The sequence below is a fragment of the Euleptes europaea genome, chromosome 1 (assembly GCF_029931775.1).
Source record: "Euleptes europaea isolate rEulEur1 chromosome 1, rEulEur1.hap1, whole genome shotgun sequence".
NCBI lineage: Eukaryota > Metazoa > Chordata > Lepidosauria > Squamata > Sphaerodactylidae > Euleptes > Euleptes europaea.
The window spans coordinates 7,357,294-7,383,219 of NC_079312.1; the positions used below are offsets into that span (position 1 = coordinate 7,357,294).

General features: G+C 44.7%; 1 protein-coding gene across 1 annotated transcript in view; it reads right to left on the bottom strand.

The window, feature by feature from the left end:
• LOC130478699 (zinc finger protein 501-like) overlaps positions 1 to 24,145 on the bottom strand; it is a 46,281-nt gene extending 22,136 nt beyond the window's left edge. Inside the window, exons 1-4 of the mRNA XM_056850911.1 lie at positions 23,885 to 24,145; positions 22,609 to 22,698; positions 21,210 to 21,336; positions 5,525 to 5,993 (exon numbers count right to left, since the gene is read on the bottom strand). Of these exons, the coding sequence (XP_056706889.1) occupies positions 5,525 to 5,993; positions 21,210 to 21,336; positions 22,609 to 22,698; positions 23,885 to 24,145 (947 nt within the window). The remainder of the gene's footprint in view (positions 1 to 5,524; positions 5,994 to 21,209; positions 21,337 to 22,608; positions 22,699 to 23,884) is intronic.
• Positions 24,146 to 25,926: the final 1,781 nt, after the last annotated feature.

Below are 25,926 nucleotides of genomic sequence, written 5' to 3' on the forward strand. Positions count from 1 at the left end.
GAGAAACAAGTGCTATCCAAAAGGAGTTCATTTTAGGATGGAAGAAAATGCTGTTTGGGCTTTTTCAAGGAAGGGTGCAATTTTAAAAAAATTCTAGATATTAAGAGTTCTAGATCACCTCAAGCCTGAACTGTCCCTGGAAACTAAAATGAGGATATCGTTCTTTGGTCACTTTGAGAAGGTAAGAGTCACTGGAAAAGACAATAATGCTAGGAAAAGTTGAAGGCAGCAGGAAAAGAGGAAGACCCAACCGGAGATGGATTGACCATATAAAGCACGGGTGGGGAACCTTTTTTCAGCCAAGGGCCATTTGGATATTTATAACATCATGCACGGGCCACACAAAATTATCAACTTAAAAATTAGCCAACCAAGCCCCAAGCAGGCAGCTGCCCCAGATGACCCCCCCTGGCATGGGCAAGCAGGGAGGAGTCCAACCGGTGGTGGACTCGCCCACCTGGTGGCACAGGATGGTCTGTTGCACCTGCCAGGCATAGCCATCCAGCCGCACGCCAGAGTTGTTCCTGCTCTGCATGGTTGGGGCCGGATTCTACAGCAGGCTCCTGCTACCTCTGCCTGCAGGGGTGAAATGAGGACACACTGGCTAAAAACTCACCCCATTCTGGCCCTGCCTCCTTTAACCCCTCCATTGTCACCAATTCCGTCCCAGCCCTCTTGTAGTACAGAGGGAATAATTTCTCCATGGCCCAGGTCGGAAAGGGTTAGCACAGTTTCTTGGGCGGTCCTAGCAGTTCCATAGTGAACGACTCTTCTGCAAGGGGAGAAAAAGGTTTCTTTTCTCGGCAAAACAAACTCACATCCGCCTTGAATAGAGGCTGTTCCTGTCAGCGGGAGGGGGCAGATCATCAGTCTTAGATCCTTCTGAGCTAGAGATCTGCCAGGACCCACGAAGGGCCTGACCAAATGGTTTCGCGGGCCTTATATGGCCCCCGGGCCTGACGTTCCCCACCCCTGATATAAAGGAAGCGACAGCCCTGTCAAGACCAAAAGCCATCTTGGCTCTTTAACATCCATTTTGTTCTCTATAGCTGGTCAACATGTACTTTTACATCAGCAAGCTTAGCGCTTTGTAACTAGTTGCAGGTGTTATCTGTAGGCTTGTTCTACGTTCCATTCCCAGAACCAATCTAATTAGCGCATGACAAACGTCTTAAGGAGATGGGCAGGCGCACTTGCACCCAGAAAGTTCCAGCCAGACACCCCGGTGATTGGATACCAAGTGGCACCTGCTCTTGGCTAGCTTTTCCTTAAAGTTTGAGCATCCAGAAGTTGGCTTACCTTTCCCTCCATCATCTTTGCTCCCTGATACGATGTTGCTCAGAACCATGATTTGATCAATTGACCTCATGCCTTAATTACCAGCTTTACTATGTAACATGTTCATAAGACTATAAGAGAAGCCACACTGAATCAGACCAAGGTCTATCAGGTCCAGCAGTCTGTTCACACAGTGGCCAACCAGGTGCCTCTAGGAAGCCCACAAACAGGCAAGCATCTTGCCTATGTTCCACAGTACCTAATATAATAGGCATGTTCCTCTGATACTGGAGAGACATAGGGTCCCCATAAGTCAGAAGCGACTTGATGGCACTTAACACACTCACATATGCTGGCCCATGTTCACCCAGCAAGCTTCCATGGCATAGTGGGGATTTGAACCTGGATCTCCCAGGTCATAGTCTGAAACTCTAACCACACCACCCTGGCTTTTGTAGGATGGCTGTTGTTGAACAGTAACAAGCATCTAAGTCTGGGTGAGTCATGACAGTCTTGTGGTAACAGTTTACCTGGTCCCTGCTCGGTCTGGTCCCAATAAGTCATTTTCAAAGGCCAACCCCACCCCCACACCCGTTTTATTTTTTATAGTTTATATATTTTTTAGGAAACCCGGGGCTTTTCTCATGACTGTACCAATCTGTGTTCCCTGTTCATGGCACCAGTCTCAGTACCCAGTTTTGGCCACATTGAAAATCAGAAATATTGATCAGTTAGTCAATACTAAAACATTAGAAGGCTCCTCTTGCCAGAGACAGAACCTGAGGCACCTGGGCTGAGAGTTTGCAGGACAGAACTCATGAATCACTCTTTAGCGAGCAACAGGAGGAGGAGAGTAAGGAATCTGAACAAATGGAGGCACAAGCAACACAGGAGGAGGGTGCATGGAAGAATGTGACCCACAGGAGCAGGAAAATCAGGACTCATTCTGATCCTCTGTTGCTCAGCAATCGGTTCCAGGATCTCCCCATAGATACTGATTCTGGACCACTGGAACAAGGGCTACCCCCCAAAAGCATGAAAAAAATTTCTCAGGTTCCTGCGCATAAGAGGACTCGATCTTCCACTCCACAATTTAGGAAGAGGCGTGTTCTGGTAATTGGGGATTCCCTACTGAGAGGGGTAGAGTCTAAATGCTGACCAGACTTGTTGTCTTGAGAGGTCTGCTGCTTACCAAGTGCAGAGAATTGGGCTAAAACCAATAAAATGCATTTCAACAGAGATAAATGTAAAGTTCTGCATTTAGGTAGGAAAATCAAATGCATAATTATAGAATGGGGGAGACTTGTCTCAGCAGTAGTGTGTGTGAAAAGAATCTTGGGGACTTAGTAGACCAAGCACTGAACATGAGTTAGCTGTGTGATGCGGTAGCTAAAAAGGCAAATGCAATCTTGGGCTGCATCAACAGAAGTATAGTGTCCAGATCACGTGAAGTGATGGTGTTGCTTTACTCTGCTCTGGTTAGACCTCACCTAGAGTACTGTGTTCAGTTTTGGGCACCACAATTTCAGAAAGAGGTAGATAAGCTGGGACATGTTCAGAGGAATGCAACAAAGATGGTGAGGGGTCTGGAGACCAAGTCCTATGAGGAAAGGTTGAAGGAGCTTGGTATGTTTTGCCTGAGGAGGAGAAGACAGAGGGGACATGATAACCATCTCCAAGTACTTGAAAGGCTGTCATATAGAGGATGGCACCGAGTTGTTTTCTGTTGCCCCAGAAGGTCAGACCAGAATCAACGGATTGAAATTAAATCAAGAGTTTCCATCTGACATTATGAAGAAATTTCTAGCAGTTAGAGCAGTTCCTCAGTGGAACAGGTTTCTTCGGGAGGTGGTAAGTGCTCCTTCCCTGGAGGTTTTTAAGCAGAGACTAGATGGCCATCTGTCAGCAATGCTGATTCTATGACCTTAGGCAGTTCACGAGGCAGTTCATGAGAGGGAGGGCATCTTGGCCATCTTCTGGGCATGGAGTAGGGGTCACTGGGTGTATGTGGGGGAGGTAGTTGTGAAATTCTTGCATTGTGCAAGGGGTTGGACTACATGACCCTGGTGGTCCCTTCCAACTCTATGATTCTATTCTATGATTCTAAGACTGTGAGGCCTATCAGGTAGGATAGCTAGCTATTGTTGGAATATTTTTGAAAACTGACAAACGTGAGGAAACAGAATTGATCTGGAGCATCATCTTTAAACATACTCCTTGCCTGTAACTAGATTAATTTTGTTAAACTATATTAATGGTCTTAAATAATTGCTCTCCTTTAAATTACCTGTGTCAAATAAATGGATGACATTATCATGAGTCTTATGTCAAAAGTGTAAACAATTACGTTTTCATAAAATGATATCTTATAAAAGTGCAAAGGCACAAAAGGAGGGAGGAAACCACTACAACTATCCAATAACAAGGGAAAAAAATATGAAAAATCTATTTGGAACATAGTTACATAGAAAAAATATACCCACTTCAGGGTCAGGAAGCAATTTTCCTCCAGACCAGATTGGCCAGGGATCCTGGACGGTGGATTGGTTTTTTGTTTTGCCATCTTCTGGGTATGGAGTAGGGGTCACTGGGGGCGTGAGGGGGAGGTAGTTGTGAATGTCCTGCATTGTGCAGGGGGTTGGACTAGATGACCCTGGTGGTCCCTTCCAACTCTATGATTCTATAATATACATCAAGATACAAGAAATGTCTATGTCTACTCTCAAGAAAATATGAATCAGAAAAATTACACAAGAAGAACTGAATAACATCATTGAAAGTCAACCGGAGATGAAAAATCTGGAAGCCAAACAAGCCAAACATATTATGGCTGCTAGCAGGATGTTGGGGGGTGGGGGTGGGGGAAGGCAGCATGTTATAGCCCAATCTTGTCAGATCTTGGAAGCTAAGCAGGGTCAGTACTTGGAAGGGCAACCACAAAGAAGCCTCTATAGAGGAGGGCAATGGAAAACTACCTCTGCTTTTCAGTTGCCTTGAAAGCCCCTTACTGGGGTCTCCATAAATCGGCTACGATTTGATAGCCTTTTCCACACCCACACCCACCAGGATGTTTCAAGTTGCCTTCTTCTGAAACGTAAATGTTATTCTTTTATTCAAGTATGAAATGTACTTTTTTCTTTCTTGCATCAAGCCACCAATCAAATGCTGAAGATAACAGTTCATCACTAAGAGGCTCACTCAATGCGAGGACACAGCTGTCAGGCAAGGTTCTCTAGTAATATTTTTATTTCTGTATTATACTAAAAACAAAACCATTGAGATGATCATGAACAGAGCAGGGGTTCCTGACTAAGTGCCCATCAGGACCATGGTACCCCCGACACTTTTTATTGCACCCACCAAGTGTTTTTAGGAAGTGGGTGAGGTCAGGTAGGACTTTTGCCCAATTGGCTGTGTGGATGTATTTCAATGTTGCTTTGGCAGCAGCTGCAATCACAGCAGAAGGATCTACACTGTGTTACTCAAGTCAAGCTGTGGCAATCGTTTTGTGGCTAGCTCCACCTACTGTGGCAGCCATTTTGTTGCTGCCCCCACCATGCCCTGTCAGAATTCCAATGTGCCTGCAAGCTGAAAAAGGTTGTGGGGCCCTGGGACAGAGGAAAGTTAATTAAATGCTGAGAGCTTCTTAAGATGATGTCTACCGGTATATCTGAATCAAGCCTGACTAGAGTCAGCCAGAACAGAATTAGAGGCATTAAAAAGAATTTTTGGATACTTAGGAAGAGTCCGAGTTTTCAAGAACCCTAAAATGCCACAGCTGTACTGTTCAAATGTCAATATTAGTGATCTGGAAGTTATGATGGCCCCGTCATGCTGTGCAAAGCGAGTGAGCTATCCCTGAGCTATGGCCCTATTGCTTGTGGAGTGGATAATATCCTGCTTTCACCAGGAATAAAGAAGTGGCATATAAATTCTCTAAATAAATGAATCTATTTCCTAACAAATGGGGAAATTAGAGTACAACTACAGATGATTAACAGAGGCTTGCAGAATATCTCCCATGGAAGGAAAAGGAGAAACACTGAAGCTTCCAGAAGGAAGACAAAGATTCAAAGTTGGCTACCAGTTACAGCACAATAGCGGGAGCTGCAGTGCCAAAAATGAGGGGAATTAAAACCTCCTGGTACCATTGTTTCCACATCAAATAGCAAATGGATTTTCTCGTTAATGTGAATTCTTTGATGTGTAAGAAAATGAATTTTAGATGTGAGTTTTTTCCATATTTTTATATGGTTTCTCTCCTGTGTGGATTCGTTGATGAACAATAAGGCCTGGACTTCCAGCAAAGGACTTCCCACATTCCGAGCATTTATATGGCTTCTCCCCTGTGTGGATTCGCCGATGGACAATAAGGCCCGGACTTGCAACAAAGGTCTTTCCACATTCCAGGCATTTATATGGTTTCTCCCCAGTGTGAATTCGTCGATGGACAATAAGGCCTGAACTCCGGGCAAACCTCTTTCCACACTCAGAGCATTTATACAATTTTTCTTCTGGGTATATTCGTTGATGGATAATAAGGTTTGGACTCCCAACAAAGATCTTTCCAGACTCCAAGCATTTATATGGTTTCTCCGCTTGGTGGACAAGTCGATGGGCAGTAAGCTCTGTATTCCGAGCAAAGCTCTTTCCACACTCCAAGCATTTATATGGTTTCTCTGCAGTGTGGATACGTCGATGGGCAGTAAGATTACCTCTCTGAGCAAAACTCTTTCCACACTCTGAACATTTATATGGTTTCTCCCCTGTGTGGATTCGCCGATGGTCAGTTAGGGCTGTTCCTCGAGCAAAGCTCTTTTCACACGCTAAACATTTATATGGTTTCTCCCCAGTGTGGATTCGTTGATGAGCAGTAAGGTTGTCACTCCGAGCAAAAGTCTTCTCACACTGCAAGCATTTATGAGATTTGTCCCCTGTGTGAATTTTTTGGTGTAGTATAAGATGTGCCTTCTGAACAAAGGTCTTTCCACACTCCAAACATTTATGTGGTTTCTCCCCAGTGTGGATTCTCCAGTGTGTATCAAATGCTGATTGATAAAGGAATATTTTTCCACACACAGGACAACTGATTCTTCCATGGTATGGCAGGATGTAGTGGGATTCATTTCCCCTCTTCCATTTTGTTTTTGTGTTTCCTCTTTGCTTATTGCTTTCCAATGAGAGTGATTGTGCTTCCCCCTTGGACTTGTTCTGGGGACCATCAGCCTCTGGAATAAAGTGAAAAGTCTATCAGTGAAAGAAATGCATTAACTGCTCTTTAACGACAGAACAGAAATCACTTGAAGGGGAGACAAACCCTGCCCCATATTAATTAGTTTTTGATTCTCCCTTGGAGATTAATTCCATCAGAGACAAGGTGACTCAGTGAAACCTCTCCGAAGGCTGGTTGTCAGCAATCACAGAGGGAGGATTTGGCTCTGCTGTTCTGCTTGTGAATTCCAGCTGGCCACTGTGGGAAACAGGAGGCTGAACCAGATGGCCTCTGTCAAATCTCTTCCTTCATTTGAACACAGAACTGACCTGCATTCACTAAACCACCAGTTTGGAGCAGATCTTTACACTGGCACTACAGAGACCCAATCTGAGCTCCCCACTTATACAGCAAGCTGGTCTTGGGACAATCAGTCTTTCCCAGCATTTTCTGCCTTACAAGGTTGCTGTGCAGGTAAATGGAATGACCTCAAAAAACGCTGCTTGCATTCCTTGAACAAAGGGCAGGACAAGAGAGAAGTCACAGAGGACAAGAAATAAAGGGAGCACCTGTTGCCCCCTGCCAACACAAATCTTGCCCCTGGACTCTTCACATCCAAGGTACAATCACCTCTTTCCAAAGAACCACTGCCAATCAAAAGAGACGTTACAGGTACAGATGGACCAACTGGAGCAGGTTCAGTGGTGGTGGATCTTATTTTTAAGGACCTAAATGAGGCCAGATTAAGGGTCCGGCTTTTGCAATACCATCCTGCCCCCATTAAGTTACATCCTGCCCTAAACACATGAACACATGAAGCTGCCTTATACTGAATATGATGCTTGGTCCATCAAAGTCAGTATTGTCTACTCAGACTGGCAGCAGTTCTCCAGGGTCTCAGTCTTTCACATCACCTACTTGCCTGGTCCCTTGCTGGGGCTTGAACCTGGGACCTTCTGCATACCAAGCAGATGCTCTACCACGGCCCTTCCCCTGCACTAAATCCTGCTCTCTGTGCCTTTAAGTGTTTGTTTCCATGGCTGCTCTGAAAGGCACAGAAGGAGGCCTGATGAAAAAGCCTCCTCCTTGGTTCCCTACCGTTTGACTGACATTTCCAGGAGACATCCTATGAATGGTTATGAAGGCCAATCACACATTTCCCCAAGCAACTTTCAATGCATTTTCACCTGCACTAAACGACGTCTGCCTCTGAAGAGGAATGAGCCTGCTCAGTCCTCAGTGGGCAGTGGCCCTTTTAGTTTATAAAGCAACATTTTAGCCAACAAACTAATACCTGGAGAGGCCACTACAGATACAGAAGCCCCTCCCTTGCCGGTATGTGGATCCACTCCACTCCCATGCTGAGAGTCACCATTGGAAGAGCCCTATGAGAATCCGTCTTAGAAGGAGTGATTTCTGCCTTCAGCTTCGGTGTATCAAGGGAAAGGAGAGCCGTACCCAAAGAGGCCACATTCTGCCAATTGTCCTCCATGACTTCCTTGTAAAGCCTTCTTTGGTCTGGATCCAGGAGGGCCCACTCCTCCTCAGTGAAATGAACAGACACTTCCTCAAAGGTCACCAGACCCTGAAATGAGAAAAGAATAAACCCCCTCTTTCCTCACGGATAATGTAAGAATTCTTCCCCTTCTAAGAGCAATCCAAAAGGACTATGATAGTGAGCAGCAGTGATAGCAGCAAAGGGAAAAATAGAGGTTGTACTATGCCTTGGGAGGGGTTGGGGGGAGGCATGTGGGGGGCATGATCTGTAGTTCTACTACACTTACATGGTCTGGCTGCACAGAAGATGCTTTCTCTCTGCCCCAAAGAGATAGCAAAGAATGTATTGTTGGTTTCATAGCACTGCCTGCGAAGGATGAAAAGGCAATTAGAAGGCATTCTATACTTTCCCACTATTTAGCATTTCAGTTCCTTGCATGAGAAAAAGATTCTCCCTAATGGTCACAAGCATCCTTGCATCCTTACTTTGGATAATTTTTGTGTCCGCACTTTTGCGGAATCCAATATTTCTACATATGCAAAATTACGGCTCGTTTGTCTGATGGTACAAAATTAAGAGGGACACATGAACACATGAAGCTGCCTTATACTGAATCAGACCCTTGGTCCATCAAAATCAGTATTGTCTATTCTGACCGGCAGCGGCTCTCCCGGGTCTCAGAGGGAAGAACTCTGGAATGCAAGAAACAGACAATTCTAAACCAGCTGACAGAACCACAGCTACCAAATCCCATAACTCCTTTGCATGTGGGCAAGGCCAGAACATATGGAAAGAGGCAACATTGCTAGTGGTGAAGGACCAACAGTTACCCTCTTTGTAAGACCCCTATCCTCTTCTCAGTTGAGACACCCCAATTTTGATCCCCAATCTCCTCTTTGTTGTTCCTAAGTATACCCCCCCTTTTGGAGGACCTAAAGGTGCAATGGGGATTTCTTGGCATAAGTTCAGAAAGTCCATCTGGCTGCCATGTCCAGAGCACAATCCATCAACAAGGCAGGATGAGGCATTTACATGCCCCCCCCCAACTCCATGACATGTACCAATCTTAAATCTGGGAAAGACTGATCCCATGCTAAACTATGGCATTTTCCCCCATTAAAGGAGTAGCCCAGGCCTGTGAAAATGTGTGCCAGGAGTCTTCCATCATCTGAAAACCCCTGTGACAGGTTTACAGGATCCTCTCTATTGGATTTCTGCCTTATGGACTCCCTGCAATTCTCAGCTCCTCACCCACCTTGGATCAGGTAGTATATTAATGGATAGTAAATGAATGATAGTATATAAATGGATACTCTATTCTCTCCAGGATCACAGGAGCATGCCTATTCTGTTAGGTGTTTTGGAACACAGGCAGGAGAAGGCTTCTGCAATCATCTTGTTTGTGGGCTTCTTAGAGGAACCTGGTTGGCCACTGTGTGAACAGACTGCTGGACTTTATGGACCTTGGTCTGATCCAGCATGGCCTTTCTTATGTTCTTATATTACACACTCTCCTTCCCTACCTTGCCTCTTCCTGCCCCTTATCCCTCCCCCCACCCATTCTGTTTTTTCTGTGTGTGCGTGTGTTTTATTGGGAGGGAGAGGGTGGTTTTATTCTGGGTTTTACATGTGTAGTTGTATTCATGGTCTTAAAGTTTGCCTCTAATTTTTGTCTACCTTTAGTTGTGTGTCTGAGTGCTACTAAATAATCATTCCATTTACTTTGAATCAGCTGCTGTTTCTCTTGGAATATTGTACAGGAATAAAACCTCCGGATACATGGGCAAAAGATCCCTTGTTAATCTGGCTGGAGACCCAATGACATGCGATTCCCATCCCCACCCCGGGTCCAGTTCAGGTAACATCTTGACATCCTAGCTAGGTGACATGGTGAACATCATCTTTATTATATTGGCATGCCTTGTTCTGGATCTCCCTGTACTACAATCCCAACCCTAATGTATTATTTTGTCTTACTAGGAATCTTGGCTGTTGGATTCAAATATTGTTATTGCATCTTGTAATGTGCTGATAGGCTAATGCTATGTTGTAATCTGCTTATTGATTCACTGGAAACAATTTTTATCATACTTATCTGTCTTGAGTCCCAGAAGAAGAATTGGTTTCTACATCCCAATTTTCTCTACCTTTTAAGGCGTCTCAAACAGGCTTATAATCACCTTCCTTTCCCCACAACAGACACATTAAGTAGATGTGGGCTGAGAGAGTTCAGAGAGAACTGTGACTGGCCCAAGGTCACCCAGTAGGCTTCATGTTGAGCAGTGGTTCCCAAACATTTGGGGCCACAGCCCCCTCGGTTCCACAAACGCAACCCCAGCACCCCCTACCCTATCCAAAACACAGTCGAAGGGGCCCACCTCTAGCACCCCCTGCTGCTCTCTTGCCTCTTACTGCCCCCCTAGGTAATCCCACCGTCCCCCAGGGGCTGATACTGCCCACTTCGGGAACCACTGATGTAGAGGAATGGGGAATCAAACCCAGCTCTCCAGATTCGAGTCCACTGCTCTTAACCACTACTCCATGCTGGCTTTCAAGAAAGGCAGACTACAAATGGCAGCAATAATAAATAAATACATAAATAATTTAAAAACAATATTAATTGTAGTCACAGAAAGTCGTATTGCTAGAACATTATGAGCCCACTGATGTCATGCTGCCAAACATGAGTATTTACAGGATGACTAAAGACTGTTTTTTGGCAAACCTTTTTGAATACTGGCACTTTATATCCAGTCACACAGAACACAGTTTTGCCAATCAAAATGTGCCACCTTCCACTAGCCACCTTTTGAGGTTTGTCACCTCTGACAATCCTTTGCCCTGTCGTGAACTGGATAGTGAAAAACATTTGACTTACAAGTATTGGAAGATTGTGATTTGGTTACAACTGCACAAGATCTCAAAGCTGAAAACAGTTTCCCTCTTTTTATTGGGCCAATGCACTGGACTTATTTTTAGACATTTGGAAATTGTTTAGAGAAATTTATGTGTGGAACTGCCATCGCCATTGTTACATTTTTGTCTTTATGTATATCTTTTAAATGTTTTTTTCTTTGTTTTATGGGTTTGTTTATTGAAGGAAATAAAAAAGGGAGAAAAATTAAAGACAATGCAATACTTCCCAATTTTTGACATTGACATTAATCACCATTCTTTGAGTTCAGAAGCAGCTATGTCCTCAACTCTCTTACTGCTGGAGCCAGAAGTGAGATGGACAGTTTACAGTTTTTTCTCCCATGCATTTAGTAGATTCCCACTTACAATATTATCACGTGCAATCTATAAACCCACAACCACAAATATTCTGGCATTTTTACTAAGTCTTCATAGTTACCGAAGTCATCCCAGCCCTCATACAATGGAACTGGAGATGTAAGCCACTATTCTTCCAATTACTTTGCTCTGACTTTAAATTGGTTCTCATTTTTTTAATTCCCCAAATGGAAATGTCTCAGTTGAGAAGCTGGAGTGGAGCATCTTTCCCACACAGGACTAGGAGCGCATCAGTGCAGCCCCCCTACACTCAAGAAGGACATCCAGTGGGAATGACACCCCTTTTGATCTTACCCAGAAAAGCTGCTCCATGGTTATGTTGCTGCGCTATCCGATCCTGCACCTGAAACAGAAGTGAAGATCCCAGAAAGGGGAGACTGATGAGAAAAGGAGCAGGAAACAGGATAGTAGGAGTTCTAAAAAAAAGTTGGGGCAATCTGTGCGGATTTCATGGGTATCCTTCATCATAGCCAGTGCCCCATACACTACCTGGATGAATCCTTCTCACCTGCTGGTCCTGATGCTCATCCTCTGCCTGGCTCAGGAGGAAGCCTTCTGCCAGGGCCACCGCCTGGGAACTGGTCTCTGGCTCACATTCCCTGACCCAGCTCTGCAACTCCGGGGGCAGGACAGCCAGGAACTGCTCCAGGATCACCAGGTCCAGCATCTCCTTCTTGCTGTGCCTTTCCGGCTTCAGCCACTAACTGCAAAGATGGTGGAGTTGGCTGCAGACCTCTCGGGGCCCTTTGGGCTCCTGGTGGCAGACCTGCCTCAATTGCTGGCGATGCGTGTCTAGAGGGAGGATGTTGTCTCTCAGTCTCTTTTGCATGGATGATCCTTCCCGCAGTTCCACCCTGCTCCCGGACTTGGTGGCATCAGGACCTTTTCTTGCTTCAAGAGCAGCTGAGTCTGACTCTCCCCTCATCCTCCAGCTGGACCAGTGGATCACCTTCTCCTCAGCCAGTTTCTTCTGTATAGGAAAGATCCAGATCTATGACCTCTTGAAAAGCCAAGACTGGTTTTTTGGACTGATATCTATGAGGTGACGAGTAGGGCACCCCAGGGCTCGGTTCTGGGCCAGAAATTTTTCAATATTTTTACAAATGATCTGGATGAGGGAGTGGAGGGACTACTCATTAAATTTGCAGATGACACCAAATTGGGAAGAGCAGCAAATATAATGGAAAAGTGGGAGGATGTGAACAAGATGAAGTTCAACAAGGACAACTGCAATGTTCTACATCTGGGTAACAAAAATAAGCAACGTGCATACTGAATGGGGGATACACTTTTGCGTAACACTGTGTGTAAACAAGATCTAGGTGTATGGGTGGACTGTAAGCTGAATATGAGCAGTCAGTGTGATGCAGCGGCAAAAAAGGCAAATGCGGTCTTGGGGTGTATTAACAGGGGCATAACAACCAAATCACAAGATGTCCCTCTGTACACCGCATTGGTCAGGCTGCACCTGGAGTTCTGAAAGCAGTTCTGGAGGCCTAATGTAAAAAAAGATGTGGACAGAATCAAGCGGGTGCAGAGGAGAGCGACAAGGATGATCAGGGGCCTGGATGATCAAGTCCTGTGAGGAAAGGCTGAGAGACCTGGGAATGTTCAGTCTGGAGAAGACGAGGTTGAGGGTGAGCATGATTGCTCTCTTTAAGTATTTGAAGGGCTGTCAGTGAGGGGGAGCATGATTGCTCTCTTTTAAGTATTTGAAGAGCTGTCAACGCATTGGCTTTTTAAAGACTACCTTTAATGGGTGTTTTTAGTCTGGAAAGAATCTGAGTTTTAATGTACTGGCTGGGTGTTTTAGGGTGGATCTTAATAATTCTTAATGTTGTATGTTTTTATAACAATTTGCTCAGGAAAGTTCCCTGGAGAGGAAGCATAAACATTAAACAAATATTGTCGAAGGCTTTCGTCGAAAGAACCAATTATTGTCGAAAGAACCAATTAAACAAATAATTATCTTCGCTGTACAGGAAAGCAAAGCACAGCAGAGATCTTTCAGAGTTTTGTGGCTGATCTGAGACTCTGGAGAGCTTGCTGACTCATAATGGAACACAAGAAAAGTTCTGCTGGAGCAGACCAGAGGTCCATCTAGTCCATCATCCCATCTCACACAGTGGCCAACCAGTTACTCTGGAGGAACAACAACAGGCCACATAGGCCAAGACCTTCCCTTGATGTTGCCTCCTGGTACAGGGATTCAGAGGTTGACTGCCTCTGAATGTGGAGTCTCACTTCAGTCACCATGGCCAGTAGCCACTTATAGATTCATTGAGGATTAGGTCTATCTAATCTCCTTTTAAAGGTGTCTGTGGCCATTACTACATCCTCTTGCAGCTAATTCCACATTTTAATCACTCATTGTGTAACGAAGTATTTACTTCTGTCCATCCTGAATGTACCGCCCAACAGCTTCATTGGCTGGCCACAAGTTCTAGTATTTTCAGAGAGGGAGAAAAAGTTCTCTTTGTCATCTCTCTCCACCCTGTGCATGATCTGCTAAACCTCTATCATGTCCCCTCTTAATCAGACATCTCTTTTCTAAACTGAAAAGTCCCAGACTCTTCCACCTTTCCTCATAGGGAGGGTACTCCAACCCCCTAATCATCTTGGTTGCCCTCTTCTATACTTTTTCCAGCTCTGTGATGTCCTTTGAGATAGTGATCAGAACTGCCTACAGTATTCCAAATGAGGCTGCACCATAGAGCTATAGAGGCAACATAATATTGGCTGTTTTATTTTTAATCCCTTTCCTAATAATCCCCAACACAAAGTATGTCTTTTTCAATGCTGCCACATACTGGGTTGACGCTATCTACTGAGCTATCTACTCATTCCTTCTCAGCCTCAGGAAGTTCAGACCCCATTAGTATAAATGTGAAGCTACAGGTTTTTTCTTCCAATGTGTACCACTTTATATTTACCAACATTTAATTTATTTTGCCATATTGTTGCCCACTCACCCAATTTGTGGAGATCCTCCTAAAGCTCTACACAGTTATCCTTGGTTTTCATCATCCTGAATAATTTTATCTCCTCTGAAAACTTGGCCACTACACTACTCACCCCTAATTCCAGATCATTTATTAACAAATTAAATAGTACCTGCCCCAATGCCAAACCTTGTGGGATCCCTCTGATTACTTCCCTCCATTGTGAGAACTCTCCCATTTATTCCTGCTCTTTGCTTCCTGTCATTTAACCAGATGGATCGACCCAGGTGTCCCTGATTGCAAGACAAGAGGCAGATTTCTAGAAACCAAAGATTTTAGCAAAAGCAACTGAAATGTGTAAAGCTGCAGAAACCAGCAAGAAGAGAACCGAGTTGCTGGCAGGGAAAAAGTTGTGCTGAGTCTGTAGGCAGAACTGTATATTCAGCAAACCAGAGTGGAGAGGGGAACCCTCCGAAAATCCAAGTTTGCTCTTCCAGAACAGCAAGAAAACAAAAACATGCAGGCTTTTTGGGACCATGACTGCACCACAACAATACCACACTTAAGGAAAGAATGACAAGAAACGCCAAAAAGAGAGGCACTTTTGCTAGAGTTTGCAAGTAGTAGCAGAAAGCAGAGACCATACATCAGAATGCGTATGCGGCATTCCAGGAAGATCCCAGAGGAGCTACCCCAGAGATAGCAGAAAAGCGGAGTCCTCTGATCAATAATTCACAGCGGGTAGCCGTGTTAGTCTGTCTGCAGTAGTAAAAAAGGGCAAGAATCCAGTAGCACCTTAAAGACTAACAAAAATATTTTCTGGCGATGAGCTTTCGTGAGCCACAGCTCACTTCTTCAGATACAGCTAGAATGTGAATCCATCTGTCTTCTACTTAAAGACAGATGGATTCACATTCTAGCTGTATCTGAAGAAGTGAGCTGTGGCTCACGAAAGCTCATACCCTACCAGAAAATATTTTTGTTAGTCTTTAAGGTGCTACTGGACTCTGGTCCTTTTCTACTACTGATCAATAATGTTCACAAAGCAATGCTCAACTATGGACTCTTGTTTAATTAATCCTGGAGGAATCTTGGGGACACCTCTGAAGCGGCTACCCCTCTGGACGGCCCCACTGTTAAAAACAGGGAGATACTTTGCAAAGGGCATATTCTTTTATTGCTTACTGACTTTTTGAAAGTCTTTCGGTGCTGCCTCTTCTCCTCTTCACCCCCAACACCGCAAGCAACTCTCCACTCAACGCAGGACACTGGAGAAGGAAGCGGCTGTTTTGGGTCATGCGGTCCTTCTTTCTGCAGTCTTCTCTAGGAATTGCTAGCGGCTACTAGACTTGGAACTGAGACGCCTTCCGTTTAACCCATAGATTGGCTCTTTCCAGAAGGCAAAAGGGATCCCTCTCCTTGGTTTGCCCTGCCAGAAGGTACACCTATTTACACTGCTGCAAACCAGACTCCGATTTCCCTGCAACAGAAGACAGAGCTCGGCTTCCTTTTACAGTTGCCAGCTTTGGATTGGGAAAAACCTGGAGATCTTTTTTGGTGGTGGTGGGGCTTGGGAGGGGGGGATTCTCAGCTGAGTATGGCATGGAGCCCACCCTCCAAAGCAGCCATTTTCTCCAGGAGGAAATTATCTTGGGCATCTGGATATCAATTACAATAGCGGGAGATCGCCAGGTATCACTTGGTGGTTGGCAACCCTACTGCCTTTCCATCCTTGTATGCTCTTTTTTTGCCTTTAAGGAGGAAACCTGAAATTCAGAAAGGAAGGGAGGAAGCTAGTGTGAAATCACTGTTCTGGTTTCTCTGGTCTGGTTTGTGGATGAGGGACAGCCCTGCCAACCCCCATGTCCATGGGAGGGTGTTGGGTTTCATGGATTGTGGATACAGTTCTTCCTAGCCACAACTGCTTCTTGACATGTCATTTTGAGGGTACAACTGGAAAGCAAATGCTGTGGCGATCTTTGGGAAGTGTAAGGACAAGCACCTCCCATATGAACCTACCTGAACAATCCAGCCATCCTTGGAGGCCCTGCTTTGAGTGCCCTTACCTTTACACTGACCTGTCAGAGCCTGTTATGTGTAGGGGTTAGAGCGTCTGACTAGGACCTAAGAATCCTAGGTTCAGACCCTAATCTGCCCAAGACGGTTGCTAGCTGATGTTGAGAGCACATGCTTTCAGCCTCAAGTAGCTCACAGGGTGGTTGTTGTGGGGATGAAATGAGACCTCAGAGAACAATACAAGCCTCACTGTTTCATCTTGAGGGAGAAAGACAACATAAAGTGTGGGGGTGTATCAGAGAGGTGGTCCCACAGATACAAGGGGTTTGGTGGTGATGGTGGAAAGTGCTGTCAAGTCACAGCTGACTTATGGCAACCCCATAGAGTTTTTAAGGCAACAGAAATTAGGAGGTGGTTTGCCATTGCATGGTCTGAGACAGTTCGGATAGAGTTGTGACTGGCCCAAGGTCACAGAGCAGGCTGCATGTGGAGTGGGGAATCGAACCCAGTTCTCTAGATTAGTGTCTGCAGCTCTTAACTACTCAACAGGCTGGCTCTCTACAAGGAGTTTAACATGTGGTAAAAGGGTAGGAAAATGAATTCCACTTTATAATAAACTATATTCCATTTATTTTAGCTGAGAATAAAAATGTTTTAACAAACTCCATTTAAATATTTGCATTTTATGGGCCTGATTTGGCCCAAAAGCTCTAGAAGCTGAATGAACATTACTATGGCTTCCCCTTCCTATAACTCATTTAACAAGATTCATGGTTGAACTTCATGATGCCTGGTAAGGTCAGGCTTGTGCCTGAAAATCTTGCCACACTGGGAGCATTTGTATGGGAATTCCTCTGTGAATTCTTGGATATGAAACAAAGCAACTTTTTAGACATAAAATTTCCAACACACTTTTAGTGTTCCTATGATTTCTTCCCAATGTGGCCTGGTTGATGGGTAGTAAGCTATGAACTCCAAACAAAACTCTTTCCACACTGCAAGCATTTACATGGTATCTCCCATGTATATTCATCAATGGGCAATAAGTTGCAATTATGAGAAAAGCTCTTTCCACATTCCAAGCATTTATGTGGCTACTCCCCAGTTTGAATATGTCAATGTTCAATAAGTTTACAATTATGAGAAAAGCTCTTTCGATACTCCAAGAATTTATGGTTTCTTCCCAGTGTGGATTCGTTGATGTGAAGTAAGATGTTAACTCTGAGCAAAGCTTTTACCACACAAGACATTTATATGGTTTCTCCCCAGTGTGAATTCGTCGATGTAAAGTAAGCTGTGTACTCCAAGCAAAACTCTTTATATGAATTTATGTGCTCTGGTGAGAGTCTACTGGGATTGAGATCACTCAGTGGACTGAAGCACAGCAGCTGCAGCACAGCTGGATTTCCTGAAACCTGGATGCTCTGAAGGTTACGATGGCCCCATCACACTGTGCACAACAGGTGATCCACCACTGAACCATCCCTTCTGCCTCTGGAGAGGTGGCCTATACATTCTATTGCTAAAGAGATAAATAATTTCCAGATGAACAGGGAAATCGGAGTATGACTACAGATGGCTAAAAGAGACCAGACATTCTCAGATGGAAAGAAAAGGTAGAGCTCGTAGAGGTATGAGAGACTAGAATTAGGAGAAGAGGGTGCACAAAATGGAAATCATGCTTAAGCTGATCTCTGAAGTGACTAATAAACTATATTCCATTTATTTTAGTTGAGAATCAAAAATGCTTTAACCAACTCCACTTCAACATTTGCAGTTTATGGGCCTGACCTGGCCCCAAAGCTCTAGACATTGAATGAACATTACTATGACTTCCCCTTCTTCTAAGTCATTTAACAAGATTCATGGTTGGTCCCCTGAGTGAACTTCATCATGCCTGGTAAAGCCAGGCTTGTGCCTGAAGATCTTCCCATACAAATGCTTCCAGTGTGGCACTTCCACTGTGAATTCTTGCATATGAACAAGGCAACTTTTAGACATAAATTTTCCAACACACTTTTAGCGTTTATATTATTTCTTCCCAGTGTCGACTTGCTGATGGGTAGAAAGCTGTGAACTCCAAGCAAAACTCTTTCCACACTGCAAGCATTTATACAGTATCTCCTCTGTGTGGATTCGTCGATGGGCAATAAAATCTTTAGCCCAACCAAAGCTCTTTCCACATTCTCCGCATTTATATGGGTTTTCCCGTGTGAATACGTCAATGATCAATCAGGTTACGATGATGAGAAAAGCTCTTTCCACACTCCAAGCAATTATATGGTTTCTCACCTGTGTGGATTCGTTCATGGGAAGATATGAACTCTGAGCAAAACTCTTACTACACTCAACATTTATATGGTTTCTCCCCAGTGTGGATTCGTTGATGTGAAGTAAGCTGTGAACTCTGAGCAAAGCTCTTACTACACACCAGACATTTATATAGTTTTCCCCCAGGGTGGATTCGTTGATGTGAACGACTAGCAAAGCTCTTACCACACTCCAAGCATTCATATGGTTTCTCCCCTGTGTGGCTTCGTCGATGTTCAATAAGATTACAACTATGAGAAAAGCTCTTTCCACACTCCAAGCATTTATATGGTTTCTCCCCAGTGTGGATTCGGCGATGTGAAATAAGCTGTGAACAACGAGCAAAGCCCTTACCACAGTCTAGACATTTGTATGGTTTCTCCCCAGTGTGGATTCGGCGATGTAAAGTAAGCCGTGTATGAAGAGCAAAGCTCTTTCCACACTCCAAGCATCTATATGGTTTCTCCCCTGTGTGGATTAGTCGATGGACAGTGAGCTGTGAATTCTGAACAAAGCTCTTTCCACACTCCCAGCACTTGTAAGGTTTTTCCCCTGTATGAATTCTTTGGTGTTCTAGAAGATATCCCTTAGCAAAAGCCTTTCCACACTCTGAACATATATAGGATTTCTCTCCTCTGTGACTTCTCCAGTGTGTATCAAATGCTGATTTACTAATGAATGTTTTTCCACATACAGGGCAATTGATCTTTAGTAGGTTTTGGGGGATGTCCTGGGATTCAACACCCTGAGAAACAGTGGATTCGTTCCTGCTTTTCCTTTTTGTTCCAGTGTTTCTTTTCTTTTGTTCTCCTTCCAATGGTAGCTGTTGTGATTGTCCCTTGGACTTGCCCTGGGGACAATCAGCTTCTGGAATAAACAAAAAAAAAGTGCTGACATTTGAAGCAAAATTGGACTCAAGGAAAGAAGCCCATTAACTGCTGACAACTGTTCCCTGGATATTTTCTCAGTGGCTGTTTTACCCCTTCTTTCATGCCCCTGGCTTGTTTATATTTTAATATTAATAATTTATGTAGTCCTTAAGGTTTTAATGGAGGAAGGCAATAGTAAAACTACTCCTTTCCTCTCCTGCTTGGAATGACTTGTGGCAAACAAACATGTCTGTTACATGTTCAATATTTGGCTTAGAAAATAATTGCTAATGTGGTTTTTTTCCCTGGTGTATGGTGTTTCTGGTTTGTATTTTACTCCGATCCCTTGGTTTTTTGTGTGACTGTGGTTACCATAAGTTGGTTGCAACTAGATGGTACACATTCATTTTATGGCATTGTAGATATTTGTGAGTAGTGTCCAAAAAGTATCTGGAGAGATATATAAATCAATAAAGGCTGAATACAACTGGGTAGCATATTGAAATGTCCTCCAAGATTAATCCTGCATTTTCCTCTCTGTTCTAACCTCTCTATCACATTTTAGAAAGCTTTCCTAGCTATTTTCATCTGTTTCTTCTTCAGAAATCTCTCTGACTGTTAACGCACCTTTTACTTACCTCAAATTATCGCTGTGCTCGAACTGTGACATTCCCCCGCCTTCCCCCTTCTCTTGAGAGAGGCAGGAGCATGATCGGCTTCAGAGTATGAATACTTTCCTTTGCCCATGGATTTCTCTCTCTTGCTCTGCTAGCTGAGCTGGGGGAGGGAAGTCCTTCCCAATTTCAATGGGCTCCAAGGCAGCCTCTTCTCGAGCTCAGGCTTGTGGGTAAAAGGTGAAATTCCCCAGACCAAACAACAGGGTTTGTTGTGGCTGTTTGGAGCACGAAGGGTTAACTCCAGGGAAAGCTCTGGAGGAGTGTGGGAATTTTTACTCCCTTTACTCCTGTCTTGGGGGGGGGGTTGGGAGGAGAGGAGGGAGGCAGTGGAGAGAATCAAGTCAAACATCCAAGAGTTTGGATCCCCATGCTAATAAAAACAAACTCCAGGCACCCAAAAATGATTTTAAAAAATCCCTTCAATTTCCACATTTGTTTTTCTTCACTTTTTTTTCCTCTGGGAGAAAGATCAAGCCACACTATCTGTCTTGCCCAATGCTCCAACGTTCCAGCAATCCTTTGATAATCCTAGTGCTTTTATTTAAAAAATAATGATAACAAACCAAGGCAAATAGCTGCCAGAGGAAAAGAGGGGGGAGGAAAGATGGGCTACACAGCTGACTACAGAGGGGCAGAGAAATATGCAGCGTTTTAAAGGAGTACACTCCTCAGGAGAAAATGACCCTGAAACGGAGGAAATGGAAACATCATGCTATAAACATTTGTTGAAAGCACGGACATTTGATGCTTTCAACACATTTCCAGGAACACGGGGGAGGCTCTGGGTGCGATCAGACAAAGATAAGACGTTTGTTTATTCTTAGTGCATTAACCACCACTGTTCTCCAGAGGCTGAAGTTTAGCCAAAAAATACCTAGGAACAAGTCCATACCACACAAATATGCACCTACCTGCTGATCTCTCTCTTTCTTCTGGGTCTAAGAAAAATGAATTTCTGTTTCCTTGCAGCATGGAAATGGAATCAGATGTGGGTACCAGAAGTCCTTCTTTGGGGAAAAGAAACAGAACAGTCACTTCATGGTAGGCAACGGGGCTATTGCGTGGAGCAATTTCTGCCTGCAGCATGGGGAATTAAGGCAAAAGGGACGTTACCTAGAGAGGCTACATTCTGGCAACTGTCCTCCATTTCTTCCTTTGGAAGTCTTCTTTGGTCCGGATCCAGCAGAGCCGATTCCTCTACCGTGAAACAAACAGACACCTCCTCAAAGGCCTCCAGAACCTGAAAAGAGAAAAAAAAAATACCCTCTCTCCTTACAGAAGTTTACTTTCAGGATTCAAACCTATCTCAGATGTTTTCATTTTCCATTTAGTGAGCAGCACAGATGGTAGCCAAGGGAAAGAGAGACATTCCCCCCAGCCTAGGGAGGGTAGGGGGAGGTATCCAGGGGCATGATCCACAGTTCCACACTTACATGATTGGGCTGCATGGAAGCTGCTTTCTCTCTGACACGAATAGGTGGCAAAGAATGTATCACAGGTTGCAAGACACCACCTGGAAGGATAAAAAGGAAACTAAAAGGCTATCTATATTCTCCCAGGATGTAGCATTTCAGTTCCTTGTGAAGGAAAAAAAGGTTCTACCTCTTTTGGCACATTGTTGGGAAAGTCCTGTTTTATTAAAGGCTAGTCTTGCAGGGATAAGAGTTCCTGTGAACACTCAAGGAGTCAAGGATTTGTCTCCTGGCCTTTGCCTGGAATGGGGTCTGCGGGCAGGAGGGGGGTGGCAGCTTTCTACCGTTTGGTTTGGCATTTATAGTCAAAAACCTGGATCCTGTCTCCTGGCTGGAGGTGGTATGCAGTGCACCTTGAACTCCTACTAACAATCTGAAAATTCTTTTTAACACTTATACATCTGATACTTCTTTTTATGACGTTTTTTATCCTGCCCTTCCTTGAGGGGGCTCAAAACAGTATGTTCTTACAGCCTAGAAGCTTTCTGACAGGACTTTCATCTTTGACTTTAATATCAGCCTGACAGGCAGGAATTCAGCAGGCAGAGCTCTTCATGATATAGACCGAAACTTCACCTACTACAATCCTGTTTTTCATGGTTGGTTCTTCAGGGCTCTGCCACCTCATTTTCCCACATCTGACTGAGCCATGCCTAACCCTACAATGGTGTAAGTAGAATAAACACCCCAATTAAAGAATGACCCCAATTCATCCCTTCTGCCCCCTTTCCCTCCTCCAACAACAGTTATCCCCCTTATGGTAACGTTCTCTAGGCAAGGGAATGTCTTCTTGAGCTTTGCAAAAGGCGCACTGGGTATAAATATAAATATCAGTATTTTGACACTAGCATTTTGGCTGCGGACCCACACTGGATCGGGGCCTCGTGGCATTTTAAAATTCCTAGTATGCCAACATGTTTAGTTTGGCTCTCAGAGTCTCTATTAGCCCTAGCTGAGTCCTTTAAGAACATCATTTGTGAATCAAGGTAAAGGTGAGCATTACCCAGAGAGGCCACATTCTGATAATTGTCCTCCATGACTTCCTTGTGAAGGATTCTTTGTTCCAGATCCAGCAGGGCCCACTCCTCCTCATTGAAATGGACACACACCTCCTCAAAGGCCACCAGATCCTGAAAGTGAAAAAGGAACCCCTCTATCTTCACAGGGAAGAATTCTTCCCCTGCTAAGGGCAATCCAAAAGGACTATAATGAAATGTTTGCTTTTAGGATTCAAAGATCCATCAGACATTTGCATTTTCTATCTAGTGAGCACTTCAGATAGCAGCTAAGGGGGAGGGAGAGAGAGAGAGAGTGAGAGATTCTCACCAGTCTGGGAAGATGAAGAAGAACTGGTTTCTATACTCCGCTTTACTCTACCGGAAGGAGTCTCAAGGCGGCTTACAATCACTGTTCCTCCCCCACCCCCCTCAACAGGCACTTTGTGAGATAGGTGGGGCTGAGAGAGTTCTGAGAGAACTGTGACTAGCCCAAGGTCACCCAGCAGGCTACATGCTGGAGGAGTGGGGAATCCAATCTGGTTCTCCGGATTAAAGTCTGCCGCCCATAACCACTGAACCACGCTGGAGGAGTGAGGGGAGGCACGCAGGGGCATGATCTGCATTTCCACACTTACCTGAACTGGCTGCACAATGGTTCCTTTCTCTCTGCCCCACAGAGATGGCAAACGATTTGTTCCTGGTTTCACAACACTGCCTGAGAAAGATTAAAAGATTTGGAAGGTGTTCTATACTTACCATGTGTTTAGCATTTCTGTTCCTTGCGTGTGCGTTGAGGGAGGGGAATGTCCCTAGATTGGCTGACGTTGCTCATTCAGATGTGGAGAGGCATGTTCCAATTTTTAAACCCAGAGGCCGAAGTGTCTTTCCCATATAGGACTACAGTTTTCAAGCACACTGAAAAAAGGCATCCAGTCGGAATGACACCCCTTTTGATCTTACCTGGCAAGGTTGCTCCAGGGTCATGCTCCTGTGTGATCTCCTCCTGCACACGAAACAGAATTGAGGATCTCACAAAGGGGGAATGATGAGAAAAGGAACAGGAAATCGGCTGGTGGGATGTCTAAAAAAGTTGACGCAACTCGTAAGGATTTCGAGGGCATCCTTGATCAAAGCCTGCACCCGACATACTACCTGGATGAATCCCTCTCACCTGCTGGCCCTGATGCTCATCCTCTGCCTGGCTCAGGAGGAAGCCTTCTGCCAGAGCCACCGCCTGGGAACTGGTCTCCGGCCCACATTCCCTGACCCAGCTCTGCATCTCCGGGGGCAGGACGGCCAGGAACTGCTCCAGGATCACCAGGTCCAGCATCTCCTTCTTGGTGTGCCTTTCCGGCTTCAGCCACTGGTGGCAAAGACGGTGGAGTCGGCTGCAGACCACTCGAGGCCCCTGGGCATCCTCATAGCAGAAGTGCCTGAATTGCTGGAGATGCACATCTGGAGAGAGGACGTTGTCTGCCAGGCTCTTCTGCACGGTTTCTTCCCGCAGCTCCCTTCCGCTCCCAGCCTCATCGAGGCCTTTTCTTGATTCAGGGACAGATGAGTCCGGCTCTCCCTTCATCCTCCCCTTCCTCTCCAAAGAGCTTCCTCTGTTATCAAAATCTTCTGTAAAGAGAAGTGCTGGATCTAGAGGCAAGGCTGTTAAAGCAAGGAGGTATTTTACAAGGGAAATATTATTTTATTATTGCTTATGTGTGGTTTTTTTTTGGGGGGGGGAATCCTCTGCAACTACCCTGTTGCTGCCTTGCCTCCCCTTCACCAAATTACACTTGCAACTCACCCCCTACAGCTTAACCTTTCCCATGGAAGAAGTCACAATAGGAAGTGACTGAATCAAGTCACGTGGCCTTCTTTCTGGAGGCCTCTCTGGGAATGGTGTCTCCTTCCATTTAACCATTGAGCTGACTCTCTCCAGGAAACGAAAAGGACCTGTTCCTTGCTTCCCCCTCCCCGAGAATGCATGCTGAAGCCTTTAGCACCGCACGGGTCATGTTAGTTTCATTACTCTGGAGTAATGCAAACTGCAAACTGTGGGGAAGCTCTGCACCCATTTCTGTTCCTGGTTCTGCTTACTCTTGCCTCTAAGGATATTGCTGAAGTCCAGCAAATGTCAGTGCCAGTGGAGGTGCGGCCTGAGCAAGATTTTGATATCCCTGACTTACTGTCAGAGGCTGGGAAGCGTGAAGGACTGGCAGAAATGCCAATTAGCGAGCGCCCAACAGCTAAACAGCGTGCACAGCTGTTGGAGATGTTACGAGATTTTGAAGAAGTGTTCACTAACTGTCCAGGGAGAACTGAGTTAGTTATTCATGATTTAGATACTGGAGAGCATCCACCAGTCAGGTGCAATCCTTACCCAGTAAGAGGGCCAATGCGAGAGGTGGTGAAATAGGAGATACAAAAAAATGCTTGAGATGGGTGACACTGAGCCCAGCACATCGGAATGGAGCAGCAACCTAGTGATTGTTCCCAAAAGGACACTGCATAAAGGAGATCCACCACCGTATCGATTGTGTGTGCATTTTAGAAAATTAAATCAATTGTGCAAAACTGACCAATATCAATAACCAAATATAGAGGAGGTTTTAGAGAGAATGGCTAATGCTTGTTACATTACGACTTTAGATCTTACATCTGGAGTTTGGCAGGTGCCTCTGACAGAAAGACAGAACATCCTTTTCTTGCTTTATGGGACAATTTCGCTTTAATGTGCTCCCCTTTGGAATCAGTTCAGCTAGTAAGGTGTTCCAGAGGTTAATGGACAAAGTATTGCAAGGGTTAGACTTCGCAGGTAGCTATCAAGATGACATTGCAGTAATGAGTTCATCATGGCTGCAGCACCTGAACCATCTAAAGGTGGTACTGCAAAGAATTCAGGATGCAGGATCAAACCTTCAAAATGCCAAATTGCTAATAATGGGAGAAACTTTTGAAAAAACATAACCTACAAACGGTGTTTAAACCCACCAAGAAAATACAACAGATACCATGATCAGCAAAAGACAAAAGAGACCCCCTCACCTCTGCAGGAGTATATCGTATACCTTGCAGTTGTGGACAAGTTTACATCGGGACCACAAAACGCAGCATACAAACAAGGATAAAAGAACATGAAAGATACTGCAGACTTGGCCAACCTGAGAAATCAGCAGTGGCTGAACATGGACTGACACAAACAGGACACAGGGTCTTATTCCAAGACACTGAAAGACTGGACAATTCTACCAACTATTTTGTCAGGTTGCACAGAGAAGCCATTGAAATTCATAAACATCAGCACAACTTTAACAGAAAAGCGGAGAGTTTAAGAATGAATAAGGCTTGGCTTCCTGTCCTGAAAAC